The sequence below is a fragment of the Colletotrichum jinshuiense genome, chromosome 4, assembly GCF_051148585.1.
Source record: "Colletotrichum jinshuiense chromosome 4, complete sequence".
NCBI lineage: Eukaryota > Fungi > Ascomycota > Sordariomycetes > Glomerellales > Glomerellaceae > Colletotrichum > Colletotrichum jinshuiense.
Window position 1 is genome coordinate 3,017,563 of NC_139311.1, and position 27,394 is coordinate 3,044,956.

Here is a 27,394-nt window from a genome sequence, read left to right on the forward strand (position 1 = left end):
AAAACTTGGTTTTCCCGACCTGCCCATGCAAGATGTGTAGTGTGTTGGTATTTACGGTATCAGACAACTCTCCGATCCAACCACCCGCCACTTTTCATTCTCCCCATAAAGAGCACTCGTAATCATTCTTTTTGCATCCCCTCGTGTTTAGAAACGATGTCTCTTGTCGCTCTTCGCCCTCCAGGCAGTGTAACCGACGTATCCGCCGCCGAGGACCGCAAAGAAGAAGAAGATCTTAAGGAAGAACCACGTCCAGCTGCCACCGCTGCTCTCCTTCTTGACGGAGGACTTCTTGCCCTTGCCGCTGCCCGGAGTCGTCTTGCTGCTGCTCTTGCCCGCCTGAGTCGTGTAGAGGTTCTTGGCTTGCACCGAGATGATGTCGTGGTTGTCGCTGAGCTCGCCCGTCTCGGCGCTGAAGCCAAGGTAGGCGATCTGGGGGATCGCGGGAGGCTCGGTGGTCTCGAAGCAAAGGGTCCAGTCACCCTCGCTCTTGTACTGCAGCTCCAGCTTGAGAAGCTTGTCCTGGAAGTACGTGACCTTGGCCTTGGTGGGAACGCTGGCGTGGCGGATGCCGCGGGCGGAGCAGCCCGCCAGCTCCGTGTTCTTGCCGTCGTTGTCCTTGTCGTAGGAGGTCTTGCCGTCGCCAATCATGGCCATGACATAGGGGAAGACGGTGCCGGGCCGGTTGTTCTTGTACGTGTCGAAGAAGATGCCGAGACCCTCAAAGTTGTCCGGGCTGCCGAAGACGGGGCCCTCGGTGCCGCGGCTCTTGGTCACCCACATGGCGAAGCCGTCGCCGAAGAGCTGGTTCTTGCCGTGGATCTTGAACTCGACCTCGATTTCCCAGTTGGTCGCCGTCAGGGGCACCCTCGAGAACAACCAGCCGGTTTGCGACGGGCGGTCGGACGTCAACCGGATGTAGCTGCATTATTTCCCTGTTTTAGCTCCCTCCTTTCTTTTGGTATGCTGGTAAGCGTTGCAAAAAGAATGTGACGTACGAGTCCGTCCGGACGATGGTGTCTCCGCCAAAGTCGTACCACCGACTTGCCATGTCGGAGTCGAGGTAGGGCTATCGTGATGAGTCTCAGTAAATCGCATTCAGGGGTGACACGTGGAAGCGGGAGTCGCGAACCTGGGTCAGGGAGTGCGTTCGGAGCTAACAAGGGCACACAATGTCAGCTTCATCGTTCATTCAGTTGCGCACTCGGTCTCTGGGGGGGATCAAACGAACCGCAATGCTCTTGACCTCTCCATCGTCCGCCTTTGCGGTGCCTAGGGCCATTGCGGCCAGCCACAGGGCCGACAGGGACTGCTTGAACCACATGGCTGCTAGCTCGAATCAAAAACAGAAACCCCCAAAGAGAAAATAAAAAGAGTGCGAAAGGAGTATTAGACGTTGCGCTTCGCAAGGAAGGAGGGGGGAGAGGGAAGAGGGAAAGGGCCGCCGGTGAGGGAAGTGTAGAGCCGCAAGGTCCAGCGACGAAACAGACGTCGTTCGGCGAAAGTCGAAAGCGGTGGTGGGTTTTGCTCGTGTGTCTTTGCCAGCCGTTAGCTGTCCTCTTTTTTTGGTCGATGGATCCTGATTCCCGGGGTCAGCACGTTTGGAGAGCTTCCCCCCCTGTCTCACGCTAAGGAGTGCTCAGGCCGGGTACGTTACCTTACCACTACAGCGCACTATGACTGCTGATGGGCGGGTCCAGTCTCTTGAAGAGGCCCCCCCTGCGTCACTCTCTTCAGGTGCGCGTCGCAGCCTCATGTACTTACATAATCAAGCCTCAGCCACAGCAGCCTTGCAGCACAAGCCATTCCAACTTTTCAGCATTGGGTCGGTCCCATGCGAAGCTAGCCGTGCTTGCGAAATTCGGTGCAACATTCGCAGGTCAAGAACGTCACTTAATTTCAACCCATTGCAGCCTACCATTTCCTCAGCCTTTCCCCGAGCTCTCTCACTCCGAAATCAGCAACAATGGATTCCGACTCTGTCAAGAAGTCTGTCATGAAGCAGGTCCTCCAGGAGGCGAACCTGGCCAACGCCCGTGTTCTCATCGAGGTAGGTCGAAACCCTGCAACCAGGTCGGGCGCAACTTGGACTTCATAAGCTAATGCAGTCAATCGTGACAGAAACTCCAAGAGAACTGCTTCGAGAAGTGCGTGCCCAAGCCCGGCAGCTCCCTGTCCAGCGGCGAGACGACCTGCATGACCTCGTGCATGGAAAAGTACCTGGCGGCATGGAACCAGGTCAACACCGCCTACATCAACAGGATAAAGCAGGAGTCCGGCAACGCCAACAACTTCTAATGATCGACTTTATATAAGCAAAAGGGGGGATCTTGGAGGGGTAGGAGGAGTGTTTATTCACTGTACTACCATTGTACAATAAACCACAAAAGGGGGCCGTGAAAGCCCATTGGAAGCTTCGGCCAGAGGATACGCCGAAAGGAAAATTCCTCGCGCCAGATTTCGGCATCAAGGGGCTCAGCATTAACCTGCGATATGTATACAAGGAATCAACAAAAAAACACCACGGATGGATGGAATGGACCATCTCATGAAGCCTTTTTTTGTTTTCGGCCAGCATAGAGGGCATAGAGAGAAAGAGACGCATTTGGTTCTCAGGGTATCTTGTAAACTTTTCTAATCGGCCAACCCCTTCTTCTTGGCCTCCTCTGCCTCGCGCTTTCTCGCCAGGTAGCGCTCCTTCGCGCTCGAGATCTCCCCGTCCGTCTTCCTCGTCTTGGTGACCCGTTCCACCTTCTCGCGCTCCGCTTCCTCTTCCTCGCGCGACCGCTTGAGGGCCGCCTCCAGCTGCGCCTCGAGCATTCGCGTCTGTCTCTCTCGCATCGCCCCCTTTCCGCCTGAGCCGACGAAGCCGGTACCAGAACTGCGTTCCGGCCGGCTCTCTCGGGGCCGGGCCGCCTCCTGTCTGACTTGAGACTCCTTCTTAGCCCCGACATTGAGACCGCCCCTGAGCAGCTGCCGCTTGTCCACGACATGTCCCTCTTCGTTGACGGCGACGGACCCGCCCTTCTCGTTGAGTTCCCGCGCGATGTCGGCTTCGGTCTTCTCCTTGGATTTGTCGTCCTCCTCCTCCGCTGCCGCCGGGCCAGCCTTGGCTTTGTCTTCCGCCGCCTTAAGAACCTCGGCATGTCTCTCCTCGCCCTTGTTGAGCAAGTTTTTGTAGAACGCACTCATGCCGCCTGTCTTGTTCTTCTTCGCCTCCTCTTCCTCCCTCAACTTTTCCTCCGCTTCGATCCGACGGTTCTCTTCCTGTTGCTTCTTATACGCCTCCGTGACGAACTTCTCCTTGTCCGCGTACTCTTCGCCTTCGGCCTCCCGCTCCCTCGCAATCTTCTTCTCCTCGGCAATCAGCGCGTCGCGCTTCCGCACCGACGCCGCCGCGAGCAGGCTGCTCATGTACTTGGGCTTCCTCTCGACGTCCTCCTTCGTCGCCTTCTTCTGCGGCTTGAAGGATTCGTAGACGCCGTCGTAGTCGTACACGTTCGGGTCCAGCTCCTCCGCCGCCTCGGCGTGCTTCTTCGACACGAGCGAGCTCGAGAGGTCGCCGAACATGGCGTTCTCCTGTTTCTTGGCTTTGCTCGTGGGTGGTTGCGCCGGCGGTGCGTTCCTGCTCTTGCTCTTCCTGCCGCCGCTCTCCTGCCTGGACGACGGGCCAACGTCATCGTCGAAGCCGCCTAGCTCGTCCAGCGACTCGACCTTGCTCCCAGGCTTGGGCGCATCGTCGTCCGAGTCGTCGCCGCCGAATGCCTTACGTCTTGCGGGGGCTGGCTTTGACGCGCCGGGCTTTTTGCCCAGACTGAGGCCGAATGATAACCCTGGTTTGCTCATTTTGTTGGTGTTTGAAGATGCAGGATCGAAAGCTCTAATGAAAGCCATTTACGACATTGGTAGCGACCGGTGCACGGTCCATATGACGCCCCACTAATGCATCCGGACTCCTGCACCCCGGCATCGACCTGCAGCCGGAGCGGGTCCCGCATAGCCGGCTTCTCGACAGTATGATTTCCCGTCGTATCTGAAGTGAGGAAACTGCTTCAGGCAACCCACTCGACCAGATATTCGTCTTCTCATATACTGGCTGTGATTAAATAGTATGTAAGATTTTTTGTGTCTTAATATTAATATTGTTATTCATGTCGAAGAATCTATAGAATGTGCTTTCTTCTCTGCACATGTGGTGGACTGTCGAAGCTGCTATTAAACCATTTCTAAATATAAGGAATCGCGCAAGACAGATCGAATCCCCGTCTCAAGGCACTGGCGCGGGAACCCAAGCCAAAACTCCTAGCAATGCGTTCTCCCCAGCTCTTGGTAGAGACTCCAAATTCGTGGAAACCGATGGTATTCAAAACAAAAGAGAAAGTGGTCTCCGCTCGGTTGCTTGACCGACTCATAGCCGCACACGACCCTCGCCGCCAAACCAGCGTCGAATGTCAGACTCAACACCGCCGCCGCCGCTGTTGCCGGCATCGTCATCACCATCGCCGCCCATCCACTTGGGCTTTTTGATGTCCTGAAACCACTGTGGGGGCTCGAAAGTGTCCATGGTGTTCTTCATGCGGTGGCCGAGCGATTCGAAGAAGTTCTGGTCCTCTGGCTCCTCGTCGCGGTACGGCGTAGTCCGTGAGGACTGGCCTGGTTGGCGATTGTGGGCGGCTCGGACAGGAGATCTCGCCGGGGACGCTGCGGCGCCGGTGCGTCCGCCGGGAATGGTCAGAACCGGAGCTGACCTTCCGCCCGCTTCGAGACGGGCGAAAGCCTCCTCGCGGCGGCGCAGCGCAGAGTTGCCGCCAAGCTCGCGTTCGATAAGATCCCGGCCCTCACGCCAAGAACCCGAGCCAAAGACCCGTCCGTCGCCGTTCTCGTCGTCGTCGACAAATTCGCCGCCGAAGCCAAACATGCGCTTGATTTTCCCATATAGGCCAAATAGGGTGGCCGCCACAGGAAGCAGCACGAAGACAGGGAAAAGATAGTCTGCCCAACGGCCCATGTGGGTGAAGTTGATGAGCTGTCCAAGGAAGTCATAAAATCGGGTTTTTTTGTAGATTTCACTAGACAAGAAAGTCATGAAGTTGTAAGACAGAGGGACGCTGAGTTTGGCAACCTGGCCAGAATACCAAAATGCCGATTCATATGCCGTGTTGCGCCTGACAAGCGCGCGTCCTCGCCATGTCTTCACCTCTGTCATGGTGATAAAGGTCGCTGCACACATGTACAGAAGCCATAGGACGGAGATGACTTGACCGGCGAAGCCAACTTCTCCCTTTTCTCCGACCCAGTGGTGCACAACCGTAAGGCGGATGACGGACAGCTGAGGGAAAGCCGCCTTGATCAACTCAGACCAGATGATCAGAGCCGATGCCGCTGCGAGAAATGCTCCCAGGGCGGTGCAGGCGTATGGCTCGAATTGGTAGTAGTACAAGTATCGAGTGTAGGGCGTATGGACAGTAAAGCGGTCCCAGAAACCAGTGTGGGGCGAAGGGGCGCCGAATTCAAGCTTCTTTGAGGCGGCCGAGTCCAAGATCGCCTGCGTATCCGATGCCTCCTTTAGCAGATCGTTCCATTCGTTCACATAACGGGACCGTGCATGTCGGGCACGCATGAGCTTTCTCGACAAGTCGGCCATGAACTTTTCCGTGATGACTGTTGGTAAAGCGCGGGGATCGACAGATCCTACCGCCGTCCGGGGTTGCGACTCAGGCAGGTTGGCAGTCTCCACGAGCTCATCAATCCAGTCGCTAAACTTGACAGCGCTACCTGTCTTCCGGCGGCCCAGCTCGGATACCTGCAATTCGACGTCCTCCAAGTTCAGCAGGGAATCCTCCATCTTTTCGTACAGCTTCGGCGCCCGGATCTGTAACCTGCGCAGCCTACCGCTGATGGACGAATGCCGAAAGAGACGACGAGGAATCGAAACCAGACCGTGGCCCATTAGGTAAATAGCGAATACCAAGCCGTAGAAATAGGCAAGTGTCATGAACGTGGTTTTGGTGGTAAGAATACCTGGTTGGTATCTGATAAAAAGGTATGCGAGGGCGACACCGGCAGTTCCAAGTACCATCGCATGGTACTGAGCATTTTGACGAATCGCGTATTTCAAACTGTCCTGCGGTTCGCGATAGCCAGAGTCGGAGTATTCGCCGAGGATGGGAAGGATGAACCTATCACGGCGGCATTAGCATTTTCAAGACGAACCACTCAGGAAAGCACTCACCATGTCAGAGCAAAAGTCAGCCAATATGTGATCCTCCACGATACCAACAACACCCGCTGGGGGAGCCAGACGCCGCGCGTAGCCTCATCGTCCGTTATGGCGCTCGATGCCAAGTCGATAGGAACAAGCAACACCATGCACGCGGGTAACCATAATGCGAAGAAGATGGGCACCAGGTAGAAGGCCGGGGTCGTCCGCAAAGGCAGGTAATGGCGCAGGATCAGTAGGACGAGAACGGAGATGACGAGGAGCGCAAGGAGCGCAAATATTTCCGAGGGCACCGGCGACGAGGTGCTCACGATGTGTAGCATTGTGTCGGTGTCAGGATCGCATCCATGGGGTGTAGTGCTTCGACTCGTTCGGTACAATCGGTGTTGGCTTGAGTGTGCGTAGAATTCGACGCTTAGTGGGATAACGGTTTGATAGACTGGAATTTCGCAGCGCAGCGGTAGATGCAGCGGTAGATGGGAGTTGATCTTTAGGCTTCCGGGATCCTAAGCAGCCCGCCCTTTGGGAATGTTTTGGCACAGGGGACTGCGAGGGACCGGGTCATGTGCACGGACCCGGACTGTCTGGAAGGTCCGCAAAGGAGAGGTTTACGTCATCTGCACGGCTCTTATATGGGCCCACCTTGTACTGTGCGATCCAATTTAATTGATGAAGACTTTCCGGACCCCAATTTTCGTTCCCGGCAGATCCGCTTTTGCCCCCTGAAGCGGCCCTTCTGGACGTGGAACTGGAGTCGAGACCAAGCTCCGTTCCCTGTTCTTGTTAATGATACATAGCGTAGTGTACGTAGTAGTGTAGTAGAAGTGAGAGTCGCTCAAGAGGTTGCTTGAATCTCAGATCGCACACGGTTCTCTCCCAGTTTGTTGTCTCGGAAACCACTGCGACTGCAGTGCTGACATGTCAGGTTGATGTACGCCATCTATCAAATGCCGCTGGTTCCTGGCTACTCTCAAGCAAATCTCGTTTATTCAACTCTCATTGCTGTATCACTTACACTACACTGTTGCTATCTAGGCTTAGAGAATCTATAGGCAGGTGGGGTTGAGAAATACAAAACACCTTCACATAGGTAACATGTATAGTGAAGTATGAAACCATTGAACTGCACCCTGCTCTGTTAATGACTTGGTATAAGCTGGCCGTGGTTGGCAACCTAAACACTATGCAATATTTGGTCATCTTTGGCGCTAACAACTACTGAGCTCCTTAAGGCGTTGATGAGGGAGCCAAACAAGACCATCTTGACGACATTGATAGGACGCTCGTTTCCCATTTTTTACCTTTAGCGATTAATTAAGATGTGACCTGGCATGCGACGCAGTCAACAGCAAATGTCAGAAACCGTCTTCGGTCAGCTCCGCCATTCGATATCTTATTTCCGTGTCATCCGAGTATCAAAGACAATGGAACCTACAAGCTTCAGAAAACAAAGACGGCGGACAGACAGTGTACGCTTGATGGTTGGACTTTCAGTCGACGGACGAAAAACCACGGGTGAAAGCATTGAGAGACAGCGCAGCTAAGGTATGAGAACGACTGAATTAATACCAATAATGCTAACGAAAATTTTCGCCGATTCTGTCAAACACCGGACTCTTATATTCTTAGGCTTGACTGGACTTGATAGTCCCGGCACATCTTGACTCCTGGCACCGCCCTAGGTATGGGTAGATTGAGTGGTCCTGGATATTTCCACCGCTTAGGCATACTGTCAAGTATACAATCATGTCTCTCTAGGTCCGGGGGAAAAGCCTAGTAAGCCGAGCAGATGCAATTCGAGGTCCCTGACGGCCATGGTAATCCAATACCACGGATTCTTTTCCAATAACATATACCCTTCTGAGGGGAGAAAATTGGTCCAAGATATATACTCGATACTGTGGGTAGACGCCTTCGTCTATCTCTGCTATCCCGGGAAATCTTCCAACTGAGATAGGACAATATGAATAAAGAAGGGAGACGACTTGTGTTTCGGATTTAACGACAGAATTGTTTACTCAATGTATGGCCAGACAACCGTCATTTGGCATCACTGAAAAAACAGTCACAATGCTCTGCCCCCCGTGATTCAGCCAGCCACGGACGAGAAGACAACATGATCCACAGGCGGGAGAGTTGGCGGGACGTGGGTGTCTTTGTGTCGTGGGAGCTCGTAGTCTGCAACCTGCCATGTCCATCTCCAACGACCTTCTCGCCGGGCACATCTCGAAACCCTTGCTGTGTGAATGCAAGGCAGACAAAACAAAGGACGCAAAGAGGAAAAGATGAAAGGGCATATAAAACAGGGGGCTCATTTCACGTCATCTCTTATGCTTGCACGGTCATCAAGTCTAGCACCCAAAATAGACTTTGAATACTTAACTCGCGGTTGAATTCCAGTCGTTCCCCGCCCCTCCTTGGTCCAGGTATTCACAATACAGTACATGATTAAGAGAAGTTCATACGCTCGTCCTCTCTTGCTCTCTTTCTCGTTTCTTTTTTCCTTTTCTTGTGGTTCCTTCGCCTCCTTGCCCAACTAGGGCCTTTGCAGGTGGTATGCACATAGAACCTCGTCTTTTTTTTTTTTTGTGATGATCCACGATTGGAGATTCCTCCCTAACCTTCCCAGCTAAAACCCTCCCTCGCCCAGAAAACCCGACCGCCGCATATTTTGCGCCCCTACGTGATGCTGGAACCAAGGACCTTCCCGAATCCCAACTCCATACGTCACTGCACAAAAAGACAACAAAAGTTCCCGTTTAACGAACCCGAAATGCTCCTAGCGTGGTTGAGTTTTCCGAAAGGAAAGGAAACTACGTTTCCGCGGATGTATAGACGAAGTATGCAAAACCAAAGCCAGTCAACGCAATAGTCTACCGAGAGCAAGTCACCATGGCCAACCCCCCGAGGTCCAATGCATGTTGATGGCTTCCGAACCGCCCCGCAAACCCCAGTCAAGAAGGATGGGGCTAGGAAGCTTATCTGGCGCCTCCAAAAGCAAAGTTGCCGAAGACCCCGCCACCTCCACCCGGCGTCATCGGCCCCATGGAAATACCGTTGGTGTTGTGAGACTGTGCGGCGGGTGTGCTGACGAGACCGACACTGCCAGTGTTTGGCGTGCTCGGCGTTCCGTTATGCTGGCCGTTTGGGCCCTGACCTTGCGCCGAGTCCTGGTTGCCGCTGTTGTTACCGAATGGCATCCTCTCCAGCACCAGAAGCTCCGGGATACCCAAGCCCCAGACCTTGCCGACGTGCTCCTCGGGAATCTCTCCATTGAAAATCTTATCCCGCATCTGGAAAAACACCTTGCCCGTAAGCAGAGAGTCGGAGCCGGCTTGGTGCGCATTGCCCACGCGCTTGATCTTCAGCGACTCGGCAATATTCTCGAGGCCGGACTTGTGCTCGAACTTCTGGAGGATATCCGCGCTGCTGGGATCGCTGGGGGTGAGCAGCCCCGAGTTGTGGAGTCGGATTGCATGCTTCATGAGGTGCTTAACATCATAAGCTGACGGGAAGTACAACTTCATGACTTGATCGAAATCCGCCTCGTCGTTGGGAAGGTCGTTGCAGGTCAGTAGTTTGGTGAGGTAACCGAAGTCGTAGCCTCCGTGGAATGAGATCCACTTCACGTTGTCGAAGCATACGAGGCCGGATGGAATGAGGAGGGAAGCGAATTCGTGAGGGTCGATGCCGTCTCTCTCAAGGGAGGCAAAGTCGATCCCGGCGCTTGATAATGACTCGATCGACTTCTCGTTGTACATGTCGTCTTTGACGGAGAACTTGAAGTTGAACTGCCATGCGTAAGGGAACGGGCCTTGTGACGCCGCTCTCCGTTGAGCAACACCCAGTTCGATATCCTGCTGCGAGTTCGGCCGTGCGGGAGGGGTCTCGCCGTCTTCGTTGAACAGCGTCAGCCCAATCTGGATGACCTTGAGCATGTCGACGTTGGTGCGCAGGCACTGGTAGTGGTAATCGCTCTTTCCTCTAAAAGAGCCCATTGGCCGTGATACCACGCCTGGGAATTCAGTATCCTGCAATTCGGCTTGTCAGCTTCAACTCATCGACCCGGTTGCTCCGCAGGGCCGGCTAACCATAGCGATATAAGGGTACTTGTCGACGAGCTCCCTTAACACAGCCATCTCCTCGTGGAGGTTGTGTTTCCACACCTCCCTTATCCTCCCCTTGTTCTGCGTCGTCCGCGCCGGCGCGGCGCCGTGGTCGAGCGCAAAGTTGTGTTGCTGCTGGCCGTGCTGTTGCTGCTGCTGCAAGCTCGCCGCGTGCGCGAAGCCCATCCTCGCGGCATGGCTCCCGAGTCCGGTGTCGGCGCCGAGGGGAAAGCCGCCGTTCAGGCCGGGAGTGCCACCCAGGACGTTTCCATTCGTGGAGAAGGGGCTGATCTGGGCGGCGTTCGCGTTGAGGTAGGAAGGGTTGCCACCTAGGGGAGGTCCATGGTTCGCGCCGTGGCCCTGGGCGTGGGAGGGGAACTGCTGGTGGTAGGGCGATATGGTGTTGGGTCCGCCAGGGAACCTAGGCAGCGGTGGCGGCATACCAGATTATGCCTCCCGGGGAAGATGGTACAAAAGAGTCGAGATTCACCGTGTCGTCGAGCGAGGTCGTGTCGGCTTCTGAGGGGTTGTGGATGATCCACGGCCCTGCATTTGTATCTGAGAATGCGAGCGAGTAAGGCACGGAGGCTGGCAGCAGAAGAGCGCCTTTGTTCTTCGTCGCCGGTTGTCGGATTGATTCGGCTCGGAGAGGTGCGTCAGAAAGTCCTTGTAGATGGAGAAATCGTCGTGTCGATTGATTTTCTTCGTCGTCCTGAGTCGTGCTGGGCAAAGCGCTGGCAAGAACGTCTGATTAGCTCGGATTTGGACAGAATGTGTGAACGAGGCCTGAAGGCTTGCTGGTTGACCGACCGTGGACGACGAGGGGTGGTCTGTGCAGGGCCCCGAACGAGACAGGTACGTACCGCGGTACTTCCCGACGACAACATCTCAAATATCTCCAATCAGCTTCCTGCCAACTCGACTGACCACCACCGAAGCGTCCACTGTTGTACGGCAAGACGACATAAACACAGCAAACATGCAGCCAACGAGGTAATATGCTCTCTGAAATATCAATTGATATGAGCAGAACCGAGCCAGACAGCTGATACTCCGACACCAGGTTAGCGATGGCGGCCGTCCGCGGCCAGAAGCCCAACGTCACGGGCTTCGACATGAGAGCCTTCAAGGAGGCCGCTGGCCAGCCCCGATACGATCCCTGGGAGAGAGCGTGAGTGGCATTTAGATCCCTCGACCTGGCGACGCCGCGGCACCCGCTGACGATTGAGAATACAGAGAGTCCTGGAGATACAAGGGCCCCTTCACGAGATTCAACCGTTTCAAGGGATCCTTCCCCGGCCTCGGAATCGCCACCGTCGCCTTCGCCGGTTACTGCGCTTACGAGTACTTCTTCCTGGCTGACGACCACCACCATGGCGACAGCCACGGCAACGACCACCACTAGAGGACTATTCGGAGGGGAAGGAAAGACGGAGGGGCTGCTCCGCTGTACATTTACCTCTGGAGCCGGCAGACCGGCTTGCTGGATGGGTCTAGACGAGGACGAAATTGTATTCCCGCGATCAAGATATTCTCAAGTTTTGTGACGTGCCCCGAAAGTTCCGGGGTCTTGGGTGTTGAACGCCCGCGAGCTCGTCGTGATTGCCGTAGTCCCTCCCTTTGCGTCCCGACATCGCAGTTGCTGGGCCGTGCAAAAGTGAGAGGCTTGTTTGCTGTCACTCACAGATGTTGGCAGGTAAATTGGTAGGGGTGGCTGACAAAGTTTTTGCAATGGGCTTGGCTCCATCAACTTGAAGTTCGTGTCCGCTCGTGTCCGTTCGTCGTGCCATTGAGCCGCGGTACCACAGGTTCCATGGCAGATAGGGTCATAACCACCAACACAGCTACAGTTGCGACTGATCTGAAAAAGGGGGATACCAATTAAACAGAGAAAACAAGACGGGAATCACTTGGACCGGGACTTGGACATTTATCCTGCCCTCTCAAGATACCTGAACCTGGCCGTCCTTGCCTACCTACGCACAAGCGACGACAACATTGTACGACGGATCCGAAAGGAATGCAAACGATTCTCTGCTTTGTTCTTTATTGTTTATTTGACGAAATTCGCCCTGGTGGCCGCCGCAAGACCTTGTACATCCACAGGACGTACAGTAAGAACACGTTAAAAAAAGCATCTCCTTCTCACTCTGAGAAACATGTCGTTGCACAGACGCCCGTTTCAACCCGTGTCATCCCATAATGCTGACCACCGCCGTTCCTTTTCCCGTCCAAGCTTCCTTAGACAACCGCCTACTGGCTCTTCTCAATTTCGACCTGGCGGCCCAGTCATCTCACGAACCTATATGCAGCCTCATGCACACCGTTACTGCATGGCCGATCAACGCCACTGACGAAAGGGAGTGGACGGCCGTTCGCAAGATGCCTCGACCAACCCTCAGCCGGGATACTCGCGCAAACCGTCTCAACCGCAAAGCTGTGGTAAGCCTGCCAGGGAGTTTGAACACCACCCCGAAACACATCATAGTCCTCAGAACAATATGCACAGGCATCTTATTGCGGCGACATCACTTCAGGAAATTGAGAGATAGATAGTAAGTGCTTGTTAGTTGCTTTAGTTTATACTAAGCAAGGTCATATGAAGAGGTATCGCCAAACTTCAATAATGCCAGCTCATTGGTATCGCCCTATCCGTAGTATCCCAAAAACATGTCCCGGTTGCGCCAAGAGAAAAAACCCGGAACGCCGTCCAACAGCATTCCTTTTAATCGAGTCTAATGCCGTTAACCGCATCCAACGCACTGTCCACACACGTCTCTAACTCTGCGATACGGTGCTTCAAACCGCGGTTCTCGTCCCTCAGCAAACTAACAGTATCCCATGCCGCCCGCTCGTCCTGGCCGCGACAGTTCGTGCACGAAGACACACCTTCCTCCTCTTTGGCGGTGTCGCCCGTCACTCCTCTCATGAGCTTTTGGAAAACACTCGTCTGCTGTGATGGAGTTTTTTGAAGAGAGGGCCGAGCTGGTTTTGGTGGCCCGAGGGTGCTGGCTTTCGGCTGCGCTGTTGACGCCTCCGATATGCTACCCTCGAAAACACTCGGAGCGGCAGTGGTGGGACTCCGCGACCTCGAGAAGACGCTGGCGTCCTCAACACTCTCCTCGTCCGTTTCGAAACCCGCACTCTTCCTCCACTTCCTCCGGGCCTGATCATCTTCAACCCCGAGATCTTCCGATATTGAGGACCCGTCAGAAACGGGACGGCTACGTTCGCGCATCATCCGTTCTTCTTGTCTGGATTTCTTCTCGGCATTGAGTTCCGCCATGAGCTGCTGCATCGACTGCTCTTGCTCGGCGACTTTGGTGGCCATGTTTTCCAGTTGAACCTTGAGGTGTTGAATGCGTGTATCCGCCTCATCGTTTTCGTCTATATGGGCATCTTTCTCTACACGCAGCTCCTGCAGAGCTGCGTTCTGCCTTTGGTAGGCACTCTGGAATTTCGACAATAGACCGACGGCCGTAGCCTCGAGGTTTTTGAACGCTGCAGGAGAGAAAGCGTCCCGGTGGGTTGGAGATGACGGAGGAAACAGAGCTTCCTGGATGTTCAGCATCAATAGCTCCTCATCTTGCTTCGGGTCTGCCTGTTCCTGGCTGCTTTTCGAAAAGGGAGAGCTGAAGAAGGGGAACCGCGAGGCACTCGGTGAAGTTGCTTTGGGCGTCAAGTCGACAGATGATGTCGGTCTTCGGCGTGATCTCGCCGAGGGCGTCCCTTCTGGCGTGCTGTTGTTCGTTTTGGACGCTTGATTCTTCGGACTGGTATTCTCTGCGCCGGTGGCAGACGAAATGGATCCTTTTAACCAGCCACTCAGAATGCCTCCACGGCCAGCATCTGACGACTTCCCACTTCTGTTGTCTCCGGTGAGAGGCATGTTGACCGATAAGGGACGGCCACTCCCTGGCTCGACGGATGGCGAGAATGTTACTTGAGGTATGGAGTTGTTGGAGGAAGGGAAGTTTGGTACGGATTGCTGCCGTTGATGGCCTGATCGCAGTTGGGGGAAGCTTTGATCGACGCTAGACGAGGTTATGCGGCACGGTTCGGGCTGAACAGGCGGCTTAATGTTTATGGCAGCGCCGGGGGTAGCGCTCAGGGAAGTTGGGTCGTTTTCTGGATCAACGCTCGAAGGTCCAGGTGCATGGCTTAGAGTTTGAGTCTTGTCCATTCCAGACTGCGTCGTCAGGCGTGAGAGAGACATCGGGGGATCTTGTGTGGAGGCGGCGGCGTGACGACTTAGCATGATGGGTTAATGTTTCGTGTGGGACGGGCAATATCTGGTCTCCCGCTTGAGTATAGCTGGACGGCCGGGGGTTTGCTGGTTTGCTGGTAGCCAGAAACGTAAACAGATCGACTCGGGCCCAAAACAACGAGGGGAGGGGTCCCGTTGGAACTAGGAGCAACCCAGAGAAACGACGGGCTCCAGAGGCAAGAGTGCTGGGAATCGTCGGTGCCTGGCTGGAGGGTTCTGGTTCAAGATGGACAAAGGGGAGACAGACTTTGGGCGAGAGGCCGGGTCCCCCTGCAAGCGAGAGCAGCAAGCCGCGAGCGTCGGTGGGCTAGGGAGATGACAGGCGACGGATGGTACAACTCGCATGAACCTCCTGGAATGAAAGGACGAAGACGGCACCCGGTTCTTGCAGAGCACGCAAACAGCCGGACTAAAGTCAGTGTGGTGGGAGGTTTGGCGTCGACGGCGGCGCCGGGTTCTCGTGTGTCGTCGAAGTGTCAAAGTCGCAGGTGAATACACGACTACGCTTGTGGCTGAGAGCTAGTTTCTCGACAATAGCTTGTTGATATCAGAGGAAGGCCAATGTTATGACCACCATGTATGCAAATGGTCGGGGTAATAGGCGAAAAGCGGGGTTATGGCACCGCTTGAACTTGGCCAGAGGAGCGCAAGAATGGCCGAGTCAGGTCTTGTCTTGGACATGGGGGTCACGCCGTTCCGACTCGACAGGGTATAACAAAGACAGCAGATGCCGCGAGCGGCAGTGGGATAGGAAGTTGATGTAGTGCACCTTTCGAAAACGGGGGAGTCCCTGAGTCTGACGCAGAAAATTTGTGTTCGCTCCCACGAGGTCGGGCTGCAGACTTGCGGGACGTTATGACGAGAATGACGAGGAAAGCAAAACCTTGGTTGCCGCGAGGTGGCTGAAGCCAACAACGAGGCGAGAGGCCCAAGGAGATCCCTGATCAACAGGATTGGCAACGCGACGACGTCAAGGGCCATCAATTGGCGGTGGTTGGGGGGTTCCATCGACAAGGCAAGTTAAGTGGCCTGGACCCAGCACGGCCTGAGGGCAGTCGGCCAGTCGTCCCAGCGGCGACCCTGCCCTGCACCAAGTTGCAGCCCGGCCGCGGCAAGAAACAGCCACTCAGCCCGGCCCACGCTGCCCGTCGTAGCTGGATCCTCAAAGGCCGCGTTTCCTCCGGTCGGCCCATGTCCAGTCACTCCAACGCACAGTGCACTTCGGAGCACGTACCAACATCCCCCCTGTGCTGGGAGCTTTCTAGACCCCCTGGCACTCTTGGAGTTACACTGCACTTTGCACTATACACATTACATCTCCCGTACTTTGTGCTGTACCCCTAGGCACAGCATAATTAAGGCAAGGAAGCCACCCAAGTTATCGATGCCTGGTTGTGAATAGTCACGCGGAGAGAGCGGCACTGGACTACTCTGTATGTACTGGACTATGCACAACCACGCGCTATTTTTCGAATCAATCCCAGGTCTTGTCTCGAGGGTGTCGTAATCCTTTGAGGTTGCCGCATTTCCCGATATTCGAAGGCCCGCAAAGGCGGCAACAACATGGCCTGTTGGGACGAGCCGTGGCCATCGCTACTAACCGCACCATTGAGGAGCCTCAAAGCGAGGTCAAAACGCCGACGGCTCTGCCATCCCGTCGGTCGCCAGGCTCAGGCACGCAAATCGCCTTCCCCGCAGGACGCCTCAGCCGTCACGTCCAGATCAGATGGCTTGGGAGCCGATGCACGCTGTAGTCTGTCTCCTCCCCTCTAACCCCTTGTTTCGCCTATACAGAGACCAGTCGAACCGACGAAACGTGCTTCCCCGTCGCACGGCCGCTCAAGCAAGAAACATCCTCCACGCTAAAAACTCCGCGTTCTGTCCTACTGGGTGCGTGGTTTCCATTCTTAAAAAGTATTATTTCTTCAGTCGTCGGTATAAATACTTCTCGGCCCGTCGCACGTACTACGACGGCGGTGTTTCTCCCTTGCTCGGCGAAGTCTGTGCTTTCCAGAACTCTGGGAATACTTTCGAGGTCGGTGCTTCTCGCCGATGGAGCATGTGAATGCCGAGACACGATCGCGTTGGTTCGGCCAGAAGCATAACCTACGAACTTCACATTGCAGACGACTGTAGCCCTCGCGAGAGAGTCGTCAGCCCCATCCACCAACATCAGAATGCCTGAGCTGAACTCAAGAAAAGAAAATGAGAGGCGGCGAGAGGAGAGAAATAAAGAGAATACTCCATAAGAAGGGTGCAACGAGGACTGCGATCACTTTGCTTACCTCCGTCAGCTCACTTGCACTTGGCGTCTGATATGAACTCCAGATGGTAAGTGGTCCGGGTGTCAGCATCGTGAATGCAGTTGTCAGCACGTCTCAGTGCATGTTGAATAGCATACAGACGGCACTGTCAAGGTCACTTTTAGCACATGCTGAACGGCAATATGGGTTCCAAGTGCCCATAGGGCTTTTATTCATGCCGGCCATAACTGATACGCCTGCGACGTATTGAACCCTTAACCTGGCTCATGGGATGAGCCTACCAAACCGTGCTCAACCCATTAGTGGTATCCCAAACCAACGAAAGACCCGACCCAGCAATACTCCGGCAGCCATCAAACCTCTCACCCGGTCCTGTTTCCTTAGTAGAAAGACTCGACCATGGTGTCCTTGAGCTTGGTGTTGACGTTGTCCGGGCCGTTGCCCTCGCCCAGTCTGAAGACGCTCTCAATAACGCTGAGTTCCGTCGCCGTCGTGTCCAGGCCGGTGACGGACATCCAGTCGTTGACGACCATGCCCGCACCGACGACATTGCTACCCCGGTTGACACTGCCGGCAACCAGAGGAACCTGCAGCAAGCTCGAGAGCTCGTCCTGATCCTGTATCGACGTCTTGGGGTGCACGAGACCGCCCTGGTTCGAGAGCGACATGTACGAGCCAACAAGCACGTTGTCGGCAATGGTCTGGCGGAATACCTCGACGCCGAGCACGTCGGCGATGATCTCCTCCGTCTCGCGCTCCAGGTCCGGGTGGATGAGAGCGATGTGGTCGTTGCATACAATGACGTTGCCGAGGGCGGAGAGGCGCTCTTCTATTCTCTGTATGCGGACTTCGTCTGGCAGGCTGTTGCGGAGATGTTGGAGCTCCTGATCTGTAGTGCTGGTCGGGACCAAAAGACCCTTGCGGTTACTATAGCCGGGCGGTCAGCACCTTTTGCCCTCATAAACCGAGGCTGTTACGCCCAAAGCGACGCAAAAGTTCCAGTGTTGCTTACCCAGCTGTTAACCGACCAATAATCCGGGTGCCGGCAATGGACGTCCTGCAAATAGGGATAACATCTTGCAGCTCCGCCTCGAAGACACTGTAAAAGTTCTCGCTAGCACCGACAGCCACGAGGGCGTAGGCGTTGGTCAAAGTCGAGAATACGCCAATCCTAGAGAAGAAGAAGGGACACCCTCGCGTTAGCACAGCTGGACCAGTAGAGTATCGCGGTGCAGACGAAAGTCGCAGCACGATGGCGGGGTCGTTCGGCGGGGCTTCTCTCACTCGTTGGAATTCTCAAATTGCGCGCGCACCGCCATGATTGTGTTTGTTCCGGAGTACTCGGTATTGACTGGTTGGATGGTGTTTTGAGGCTGCTGGTTGTACGGCGACAACGCTCGTAAAGATTCCTAGTCCAATAAAGCCCTGCGGAGGCGTAAAAATCGTCGTCAAGGGTCCTGTCGTCAGGGTGTTGTTGATGATGGAATTTTTGCAGAGGCGGAAGTCGCAATTAATAAAAAGCGACAATTGAGAGAGTGCAAGGTGGGGCTCTCGCAGCTGCCCGCCTCGTCCAGTTCTTCACTCCTCTCCACTTGCTGCTGTTGGCAGTTGCTCGGCCTGGAGGGGCGGGGCGGGGCACACCGAGCCAGCTGTGTGGACCCTGATTCGCCTCAATCCATTGGAAAAGAGTCAACCGTCGCTGTATGGCTGATGAGTCACTCCGCATACAGACGCAGAAACCGTGCTATTTCTCTGGTTTCTATTACCAACCTGCCTTGCTGGGAGCCCGTTCTGCTGCAGGCGCATTGCCACTGTGACTCTTCGCCCTGTTTCCCATTTCCATCAATCATCCTCGAGTCAACCTAGTCCCCTTCGAGGTTCCTGAACACAGTCATGTTTTGGGGTGCTCAGCCCCCGCAGCGGCACCTAACTTCAGACCCAAGCCAAGGGTCATTATGGTTCACTGTTTGAATCACTCATACCACCCCGTCATGCTGATTGCTTATTTTCGTTGCACTGTCAGGTAGGTTGGTTTTTAGTATTGGGGGCTATTCAGCAAAGTCCCGTGGACTGGACTCTGTCTCTAATCTCGCCTTGTTTTTGTTTTCCCATGCTTGGCCACAAATTCCTCCACATCAACGTGTATACGGAGTCCCTTGGACGCCATTGTGTTGAAAACAGATCTGAGCTCAAACTCGTCCATGACATTGATAAGTGTTGTATAAGCTTCCATGGCCAATTCCTTCGACCAAGGACAGTGCCGCAGGCCTCGGAAAAACACGTCCTTTGCCTTGGACCTGAATTGTTTCCTAGCATAACTAAACTTGATATAGCACCGCCAGAGATCAGGGTTGGACTTGCATGTCGGGCTGTCGAGCGCCCGCTCAAATGCCGCTTGCGTAGAGTGCACGTTTCCTCTCTCCAGCTCGTATTGAATTGCGAATATGCGGCTGCTGATGCAGTCGTTGGCGTCCGCGAGTGCAACTTTGCGAAGGATATCACGGACAGGGTCATCAATGCCGAACGTGGTTGATGCCCAAGAAAACAGGGCCAAGAAGATTGTGTTCCTTGGGAAAAGCTCAATGCACTGGCTGAGCTGCTCTCGTAGATAGGCCCGCCGGAACGGTCTGAGGACAAGTTAGTTATAAGGCCTTTGAAGTAGGTCAGAGCTGCTTACCCTCGACTGGCATGATGGTAAAGAAGCCTTGCACCAGCCTGTAGGAGCCTTTCGTGCGTCGGTGACTTGGATTGGCCTCTGGCACACAATTCTGAAGAAACGGTCCATATTCTCTCCATTGCCGCCGAGACGCTTCCTTGGGCTTCAGACGTTGGCTCGGATTCTTCCTGTGCAGTGAGATACACCAGCAATGCAAGACACTCGGCAATTGTGACAGCGTCATCTAGCTGTTTCGCGATGACTTTCTGTTCGACGTAGGCCAATAACGTCTGGTGTGCTTTGAGAAGTTGCGCAGGACCGACCATCGTTGGTTCAGGGGCATTCCTCCAGGATTCGTCCGTCGCGGCACACAAACGCGCAATAGCCTGCGCTTTATTGCCGGCTTGGAGGTCCATCCAAGCCCATGTATTCCATAGCATCAGTCCTTCGTTATTGCTCGAAGTCTGCGGGACATCATTAGTGTCTAAAACGACATCAGGGTCGACGAGAATGAGCTGAGCACTTACGGAGATTAGTCCTGTGGCCGATGCAACGACCTGACGGCCAATCTCGATGTTCCCGTTGGCGGATTCGGCAAGGGCGTATGCGTTATACAGCCTCAGATTGGTCGGTTCCTGCTTGATGAAAACTTTGGCTCGTTTCTTGATATTGCTGGTACCATCGACCACGTCAATAGCCAGTGAATATTCGGCCAGCTCTTTGAGGCCGCTTGAGCCCGCCAATAAGCGCAAACTATTCGCAACCCACGCCAGATCCACTGGCCCATCCAGCGCTTTAGACGTACTAGTCCAGCCAGAGAAAAGAGAGAACCAGTCGTCACCAGCAAAGAGTAGTTCGGCCGACGCCGCAAACCGAGACCCATCTTGCTTGAATATTGGGATCCTCTTGGTTTCGTCCATGACATCAGGTTCATTCGGCTTTCGAAGCAAATCGCTCTCGAAGAGGCTCATGCCGCCTGCTATCAAAGTATCGTTCTCCGCAGCTTCGGTCCAGTTGCTTACGCGGAATGCGGGGGGCAGACAGCAGAAAATAAGGAAGCCGTCAACAAGCTGTTTCCAAACCGTGGAGATGGTGTTGGTTGGTATAACGAAGAGGAGCTCCTCTATGTCGGAGTACATGACAACGCGATATGGGTCATCTTCGAGGACATCATCAGTGGCCCGTGCCGGGGTCCTTGAGTTTCTTGCCCGAAGCTTTTCGGTGGCACCCCAAGACTTGTACACGTCTCGTGATATTGGAATTCCATCATCGTCCCTTTGTTGCTTGGGGGGGTCGACATAGCCATTTACCTGGACGCAATGACTCCATCCAAGAGCATTCTGTTCTCCCACCCTTGGCGCCTCATCTTCCCAAAAGTCTCTGAACAAATCGAGTATCTGCGATACTGTCATTGTCTCGCAAATTGATGGCCGTTGAAGGTTGAGTTCGAGAAGCGCCTGCCATGCTGCTACGGCCAATTCGCGGAAGCCAGAGTCGTAGATGAATCTGGTTGCTCTCAGAAACACGTATACCATCTGCTCATAGCGGGGAGCTTCTGCACTATTTGTCGCACAACCAGGCCCGGGCGAAACCGAAACAGCGGCTTGCTTGGGGACTGCCCTCAATCGGTCGACGTGCAAAGCCTTTATGTCGTTATATTGAAATGTTGACAAACTCGTGAGTTTGTGGTCGACTCTTGCCTTCCATAGACAGAAACTTGATTCGTGCTTTTTTGCCACTTCTACCCAGCGACTGTCGAGCTTGGAGGAAGACCACACTTTGGACCCCTCAAGCATGAGGCCAAGTAGCAGCCGCTCCTCATCTTCAGCCTTTTTTGCCTGTGCCAATGCAGACTCATACATTGATATTTTGATTTCTGCAAAGCTTTGAACCTCGCCTTTTGTTATCTCGCGGTCCAAACTCTCGCCGGCTTTCAATAGTATATCCTGATGGCTAATAAGCTCTAGCCAAGCCTCAATGTTTCCTGGAAGCTCTTTGACTTGTCGAGACAACTTAATAGAGCGTTGTTTGAGAGGATCATCTGCATCAAGATTGAAACCGTCATTTTGAGAGTCCGAGTCAAAGTCAAGATCGCTGTCCGAAAACTCGTGGGCCTTGGCCTTGCCCTCGATTGATCTATACGAGGGCTTTTCGTCCCCAGAAGACTCTGGCTCCTCGATGCGCCGTCGCTTTGAGGAGGTACTCAGTGGGACGAAGTCCTCTTCAATATTGTGAGCATCTTTCCCGCTGGGTTCTTTCCGTACACGTATACGCTTCGGCTTGATTCGATGAACTTTTGGTTGAAAAAGTGCTCTGTCCCGCAAGGTAGAGCCTCCTTCTCCCGGCTTCCGAATGCTAAAGCGCTCCTGCGGGCCGTCTCTGTGTATGTAGAGGTAGCCATCGGCGCCAAGGACTCGTCCATGGCCGCCACGACGGTACACCGGCACCCGAGAACGGTCATTACCGCCGTATTTCCTGATCAAGGGGTCGCCTTTTTTGTCAAAGACGAAAACAGCATCACCGACCTTTTCATTCAAACTCTTGGGGACATGGGACTTCTCGGGAACCGGTCGTTCCTGGCTGCGGCTGCGACTTCTTTTGCGGTGCTGGTGACGGTGCTCGGGGCGATGCTTAGAGCGGTGGTCGTGATGCCGAGTCTCATGGCGGGACCGTCTCTCCTTGACTTTTTCATCCGTCCCGCCCTTCCGGTCATCGGTCCCCTCACCAACTGGTGGCGAAGGAGTCGGGGCTTTTGGCTTGAAAGACGAAAACTTCGGCACCGTCAATCTTTTATCCCCAGTCTCTGACATGTTGCCGACTTCAGTCTGCAGCTCACCAAATCATGGTTGCGCACGATCAGGTGCCTAGTATCGCGGCTGTTGGCTTCTTCAGAACATCAGACTGGTCCCACAGTCTCGTGTGCAGTTGCTTATGGCGCCTTGACTGTAACTTGTTGTCGTAGTACACTTAAGGATCGTCGAGTGCTGTGGCGCGAATCGCGTCGTTTGCTCGACGGTAACGGAAACGAGCAACCACCTGCAGTGGACCTCGCCGTAAGATATCTTGGTCCCTTACGGAGACTTAGCCGTCGTCTGTAACCGGTACCGTATATGATGGTACCGACGCACCGTTACAACGCAGCACCGTCAGAGGAAACTGGAGTCTGGGGCACGTGTGCGTTACTAGGTACGGAGTTCAGGTGGCGGATGCAACGGGTAAACTGGGGCTATAGGCTAGCTGCATATGGGGTTTCGTGGTGCAGCTGGAAAACAGGACCAGGCCCAGAATCTCGGGCTCGTCAGGACCTCGGCTCTGGTGTTTCTGTTTCTGAATCCAATTATTCGGAAACGAGGCCAAAACAGATTGGTTGGTTGGTCTAAGAAAAGCTAGCCTGGAGGAACTATAAAGGCGACGTCTTGATATTGCTGGTGAGGGTGTGGTGTCTTAACCCGGCCGACGTCAAGCTAGACACGTTAGTTTGAGGAGGGTTGGCAGTAGTTTAGTAGAGGATCAACGCTGAAGAACCGGAATAATATGCTGGATGGAGGCCGAAAGACTTCGGGACATTCCAGGACTGGTTCATGTAGAGCACCTGTGACCAAATTACTGGAGAGTTGGAATGGAATGGGGTGGAGTTCGGTACAGAGGATATAGAGGTATGGTTGGGTGGAAGGTCGCGGGCAGAGTCAGTTTGATGGGCGCGATGGTGCAATCTCAGGGTCCTAGGTCGATCCGACCGTTTCGGCGGGAAATGCGCTAACTATCGGCCAATAGCCGGCCCATAAAGTCTTACAGTGGCACCCACACTAGAGGGTCACCCGGCGCAATGACCTCACGGCCAAGACACCCTCCCAGCGCTATAAACAATTTACACACCTTAGAGTGCTGGTCTGGGTGGATCACGCTCTCAACTCACCGCGCGTGCTCGGTGCACAGCCCGTCTTGGGGGAAAGTGGACGGGGGGCAGGACGGACCATCTTGTTGTCGATGGCTTCTTTTCTTCCCTTCTCGCGATCTCTTCGTTCTCCATCGTCTGTTTGCCCGTTTACATGCCTTCCGCTGGCGACGCATAGGTGCCAAGAAACTTGTCATGTCTCGCCTACGATAGTCACCCGCATACACTTTCGTCGCATCTGACACCGAACCCCTCGTCGTGATCCTCCTCCCGCCTTTCCAACATAACGCTTGTCATGCCCGTGGTTTTCTGCAACCTTACAACTGGGACTACGGGTGAACTTGGTTCACGTGCCAGACTACTCTCTGCGTCGACCTAAAGCCGCCAGCGACTTGCCAAAAAACCCACCCTCCAAAATAACCAGTCTATTACCCCTGATCATCCTCTGAAAAAGAGTCTAGACTGTATCGCCGACTCTCGACCGCGCCCAGTGCTATCCCATACCGCCAAACCGCCTAGTAGATAAACACAACCTGTCTCGCTATCAACCTGCAGCAACCCTGCCTATACACCTGGTAAAGGCTGGCGAAGCCCAATCAAACAAGATTCGAAACAACCCCGAGAACTTTACCGGCTCAAGCCGCTTCCAGAAGCCTTATCATGGCTGACTTACCGGACGACGAAGCGCCCTCGGCGCCGCCGTCACCGATGAGTGTTAGACGACCGAGATTTGATCGGAGAGGCTCGGCGGGAGAGCCAGACGAACGGTCGCCCCTGCTTCTGAGTTCAAGGTCGAGAAAACGGCGAAACCAAGCTGCTGGCCCGGAAAGCCCAAAACATCGTACACCTGGTTTGTCGAGGAATCACAGCACCGCTGGTATGTCATCTCAAAATCTTCACATGCCACCGCTTAATCAAGAAATCAAAAAGGCTAACCCGTGTTCTTGTCATCTCAGGAAGCATCAGGAGTCTGCACCACAGCCGTAACCCGTCCCTTGGCCTGCGTCTGACCCACGCCTTCTCCGACCACCTCGATTCCATGACCGAGTCGAAACGATCGATACAACCCAACGAGCGTGTATGGTACGACCAGTTTACATCAACGGACTGGGTCCATGATAACATTGTCGACGCACACCGAGTTAAGGCCTTGAGAATGCGAAAGGACTTCCGAGGGAGGATATATGCCATCCTTGATGCCTCACAAGGTTGGGTTTTGAGTGCTGTGTGCGGCTTCATCGTCGCCCTCGTTGCCTACGTCGTCAACCTATCCGAGGCCACTGTCTTCGACTACAAGTACGGCTATTGCGCGCGGGGTTGGTATATCAGTGAGAGGGTGCGTTTGTCTGCCTTTGAAGACGATGTCCGAAGAAGCTAATCTGGGTCTAGAATTGCTGTCCCAAGCAGGGCCCCTGTGAGGATTGGCGAACCTGGTCCGAGGTCCTGAGGTTCTGGCCCTTTGGCGATGTGGGCACCGAGTTTACCATCTACATGGTGGGTGTCATTGTCTTGGCTTGCGTCGCCTGTGCCATGACTTTGACGACCAAGACTGTGGTGCCCTCGGCATATCGAATGACGACTTTCGACGAGAACCTTGCGGCGGAGCTTACTCCCTATGCGGATGATCCTCTGAGTGACGAAAGCCCGACTCCTCCCGAAGTGGTTGAGGCGATTGAGGCTGCTGTGCCACCCCCAATGGTCTACTATTCGGCTGCAGGAAGCGGTGTTGCTGAAGTTCGTGTCATCCTCAGCGGTTTCGTTCTGCACGGCTTTCTGGGTTTGAAGACCCTGCTTATCAAGTCTGCCGCACTCATTCTTAGCGTAGCGTCTGGCCTCAGTCTCGGAAAAGAGGGTCCTTACGTCCACATTGCTACCTGCATCGGCAACATCGCTTGTCGTCTTTTCTCAAAGTACGACCAGAACGATGCAAAGAGGCGCGAGGTTTTGTCTGCCGCCGCGGCTGCGGGGGTTGCCGTTGCCTTTGGTGCTCCCCTGGGTGGCGTGCTTTTCGGTCTCGAGGAGGTCTCGTACTTCTTCCCAGCAAAGACGCTTTTCCGCACCTTTTTCTGTTGCATTGTGGCTGCGCTATCGCTCAAATTCCTCAATCCCTACGGCACACACAAGATAGTAATGTTTCAGGTCAAGTATGTGGCTGACTGGAATTACTTTGAGATCGTCTTTTTCATCTTGCTTGGAGTTCTGGGCGGCGCTGCGGGCGCCCTTTTCATCAAAGCCTCCAAGCACTGGGCCAAGTCATTTCGGAGAATCACCGTCATCAAGAAATACCCGATGCTCGAAGTCCTGTTGGTAGCCATCGTCACCGGCATCATGAGTTACTGGAACGTCCATACAAAACAGCCAGTCGCGAAGCTGATGCTTAACCTCGCAGCTCCTTGTCATGATGGGTCCGGGCGCGAAGACTACGGCCTCTGCCCGACCACTGTTGAAGGCATTCCACCCGTCCTCACGGGCCTCTTCACTGCGTTCCTCATCAAGGGTTTCTTGACAATCATCACGTTTGGCATTGTGAGTAGAACATCTCGCATGATTTGGGTAGGAATACTAAACCTGGCCGCAGAAAGTCCCCGCGGGTATCTATGTCCCGTCCATGGTTGTTGGTGGTCTAATGGGCAGACTGGTTGGTCACCTAGTGCAATATACTGTTCTGCTCTATCCAGGCTTTGGGCTCTGGGGTGCTTGTGCAGCAAAAGAGGCGGGATCATGCATTCAACCTGGCGTCTATGGCCTCATCGCTGCCGGCGCAACAATGTGCGGCGTGACCCGGCTTTCGGTTACCCTTGCAGTTATTCTCTTTGAGCTTACAGGCAGTCTGGACTACGTGCTGCCGTTTTCCCTGTCAATCCTGGTGGCAAAGTGGACGGCGGACGCGATTGAGCCAAACAGTATTTACGTAAGTGGCACATATTCCAGGCTTGGGGGACTCATGCTGACATGTTCAAGGACCTTTTGACAAGCATGAACTCGTACCCGTTTCTCGACAACAAGCACAAGCCCATTTTCACTTCGGATCTCGCCGACATCGTCCCTCGCGTCCGCCGCGAAAGGACCATCGACGTGAGCGCGTCACCCGTGGTGTCTGCCCTCAGCCTTCGTTCCAAGCTTCAAACGCTCCACAGGGCTGGAGAGATAGACGGAGGTCTGCCGATTATCCGAGATGGGATTCTTGTTGGCTTAATCCCAGCCCCCGACCTAGAATTTGCTCTGGATAACCTGGACGATGAAGCCACAAGCATGTGCTTGATGGCTCACGTCACAAGTATTGAGGACTCTGATGGCGAGGAGGAACGAGACAAGACTGATTTTACTCCATATATTGACCCGGTAAGCACCAGTAATGATATCGGGGCGGGTATATCTCTAACAGATCCGAATATAGGCACCTGTAGCACTGGACATTCGGTCCCCCATGGACCTTGTATATGAATGTTTTGTTAAGCTAGGTTTGCGCTTCGTGTGCGTCCTGAAAAACGGACGCTACGCCGGAATGGTAAGTTGGACGATATTGATCGAGCAAGATGCCGAGGCTGACAGCATGCAGGTGCACAAGAAGAGCTTCGTCAGGTACATGCGGGATCTTGAAGAGAAAGAGGGGCACTGATTTGACGCTCATCTTTGGGGGCTGGCAGGCTGTTGAGCCACAGGCAAGATTGATCTTTTTGTTATATTTCTTCCTATATCGTGTGAGCGTTTCCATCCCAGGCGGATCATACAGATTGAGCAGGAGGAAGACTGTTTTTGCATATCGCCCATGTCGAAAGAATTGCGATTCAGCATCCATGGGCGCGGCGTTTGTTCATCCATATTCATCATTTCTGTTGTTATTTTTCTTTTCTTTTGGCTCTCGAGGGTCCCCTTGAGGGACGGTAGAGCATCACCCCAACTGGTTGCATAGCATTCTCGCTCAGAGAGAGGAGCATAGGGTACGCGAGACAGGGTAGACTGCTCATCGTGCATATAAGCCATTC

At 54.2% G+C, this 27,394-nt stretch overlaps 10 protein-coding genes across 10 annotated transcripts; 3 read left to right on the forward strand and 7 right to left on the reverse strand.

Moving 5' to 3' along the window:
* Nucleotides 1-147: 147 nt before the first annotated feature.
* EsH8_IV_000748 (concanavalin A-like lectin/glucanase domain-containing protein) lies at nucleotides 148-1,324 on the reverse strand (the record flags this gene model as incomplete). The annotated part of the gene is made up of 4 exons (XM_083265638.1): nucleotides 148-922; nucleotides 999-1,069; nucleotides 1,133-1,156; nucleotides 1,232-1,324. The coding sequence occupies 4 exons, from the start codon at nucleotides 1,322-1,324 to the stop codon at nucleotides 148-150; spliced, it is 963 nt and encodes a 320-aa protein (XP_083124533.1).
* A 642-nt stretch (nucleotides 1,325-1,966) lies between these two features.
* On the forward strand, nucleotides 1,967-2,298 carry EsH8_IV_000749 (protein translocase subunit TIM13; the record flags this gene model as incomplete). The annotated part of the gene is made up of 2 exons (XM_083265639.1): nucleotides 1,967-2,050; nucleotides 2,122-2,298. 2 exons carry the CDS (start codon nucleotides 1,967-1,969, stop codon nucleotides 2,296-2,298), a joined length of 261 nt encoding a protein of 86 aa, XP_083124534.1.
* Nucleotides 2,299-2,634: 336 nt separating this feature from the next.
* On the reverse strand, nucleotides 2,635-3,846 carry EsH8_IV_000750 (coiled-coil domain-containing protein 55-domain containing protein; the record flags this gene model as incomplete). Its single annotated transcript, XM_083265640.1, has 1 exon — nucleotides 2,635-3,846. The coding sequence occupies one exon, from the start codon at nucleotides 3,844-3,846 to the stop codon at nucleotides 2,635-2,637; it is 1,212 nt and encodes a 403-aa protein (XP_083124535.1).
* A 562-nt stretch (nucleotides 3,847-4,408) lies between these two features.
* On the reverse strand, nucleotides 4,409-6,543 carry EsH8_IV_000751 (LMBR1-like membrane protein-domain-containing protein; the record flags this gene model as incomplete). Its single annotated transcript, XM_083265641.1, has 2 exons — nucleotides 4,409-6,179; nucleotides 6,233-6,543. 2 exons carry the CDS (start codon nucleotides 6,541-6,543, stop codon nucleotides 4,409-4,411), a joined length of 2,082 nt encoding a protein of 693 aa, XP_083124536.1.
* A 2,655-nt stretch (nucleotides 6,544-9,198) lies between these two features.
* Nucleotides 9,199-10,767, reverse strand: EsH8_IV_000752 (CCR4-NOT core DEDD family RNase subunit POP2; the record flags this gene model as incomplete). The annotated part of the gene is made up of 2 exons (XM_083265642.1): nucleotides 9,199-10,251; nucleotides 10,312-10,767. The coding sequence occupies 2 exons, from the start codon at nucleotides 10,765-10,767 to the stop codon at nucleotides 9,199-9,201; spliced, it is 1,509 nt and encodes a 502-aa protein (XP_083124537.1).
* A 629-nt stretch (nucleotides 10,768-11,396) lies between these two features.
* Nucleotides 11,397-11,731, forward strand: EsH8_IV_000753 (NADH-ubiquinone oxidoreductase B12 subunit family-domain-containing protein; the record flags this gene model as incomplete). The annotated part of the gene is made up of 2 exons (XM_083265643.1): nucleotides 11,397-11,497; nucleotides 11,563-11,731. 2 exons carry the CDS (start codon nucleotides 11,397-11,399, stop codon nucleotides 11,729-11,731), a joined length of 270 nt encoding a protein of 89 aa, XP_083124538.1.
* A 1,320-nt stretch (nucleotides 11,732-13,051) lies between these two features.
* On the reverse strand, nucleotides 13,052-14,215 carry EsH8_IV_000754 (uncharacterized protein; the record flags this gene model as incomplete). The annotated part of the gene is made up of 1 exon (XM_083265644.1): nucleotides 13,052-14,215. The coding sequence occupies one exon, from the start codon at nucleotides 14,213-14,215 to the stop codon at nucleotides 13,052-13,054; it is 1,164 nt and encodes a 387-aa protein (XP_083124539.1).
* A 3,022-nt stretch (nucleotides 14,216-17,237) lies between these two features.
* On the reverse strand, nucleotides 17,238-18,176 carry EsH8_IV_000755 (translation initiation factor 6; the record flags this gene model as incomplete). Its single annotated transcript, XM_083265645.1, has 3 exons — nucleotides 17,238-17,784; nucleotides 17,870-18,028; nucleotides 18,142-18,176. 3 exons carry the CDS (start codon nucleotides 18,174-18,176, stop codon nucleotides 17,238-17,240), a joined length of 741 nt encoding a protein of 246 aa, XP_083124540.1.
* Nucleotides 18,177-18,940: 764 nt separating this feature from the next.
* Nucleotides 18,941-22,323, reverse strand: EsH8_IV_000756 (NRDE-2, necessary for RNA interference-domain-containing protein; the record flags this gene model as incomplete). Its single annotated transcript, XM_083265646.1, has 3 exons — nucleotides 18,941-19,484; nucleotides 19,535-19,977; nucleotides 20,041-22,323. 3 exons carry the CDS (start codon nucleotides 22,321-22,323, stop codon nucleotides 18,941-18,943), a joined length of 3,270 nt encoding a protein of 1,089 aa, XP_083124541.1.
* A 1,745-nt stretch (nucleotides 22,324-24,068) lies between these two features.
* On the forward strand, nucleotides 24,069-27,027 carry EsH8_IV_000757 (chloride channel; the record flags this gene model as incomplete). The annotated part of the gene is made up of 7 exons (XM_083265647.1): nucleotides 24,069-24,285; nucleotides 24,365-24,744; nucleotides 24,798-25,934; nucleotides 25,987-26,319; nucleotides 26,370-26,750; nucleotides 26,806-26,916; nucleotides 26,968-27,027. 7 exons carry the CDS (start codon nucleotides 24,069-24,071, stop codon nucleotides 27,025-27,027), a joined length of 2,619 nt encoding a protein of 872 aa, XP_083124542.1.
* Between the last annotated feature and the right edge of the window lie 367 nt (nucleotides 27,028-27,394).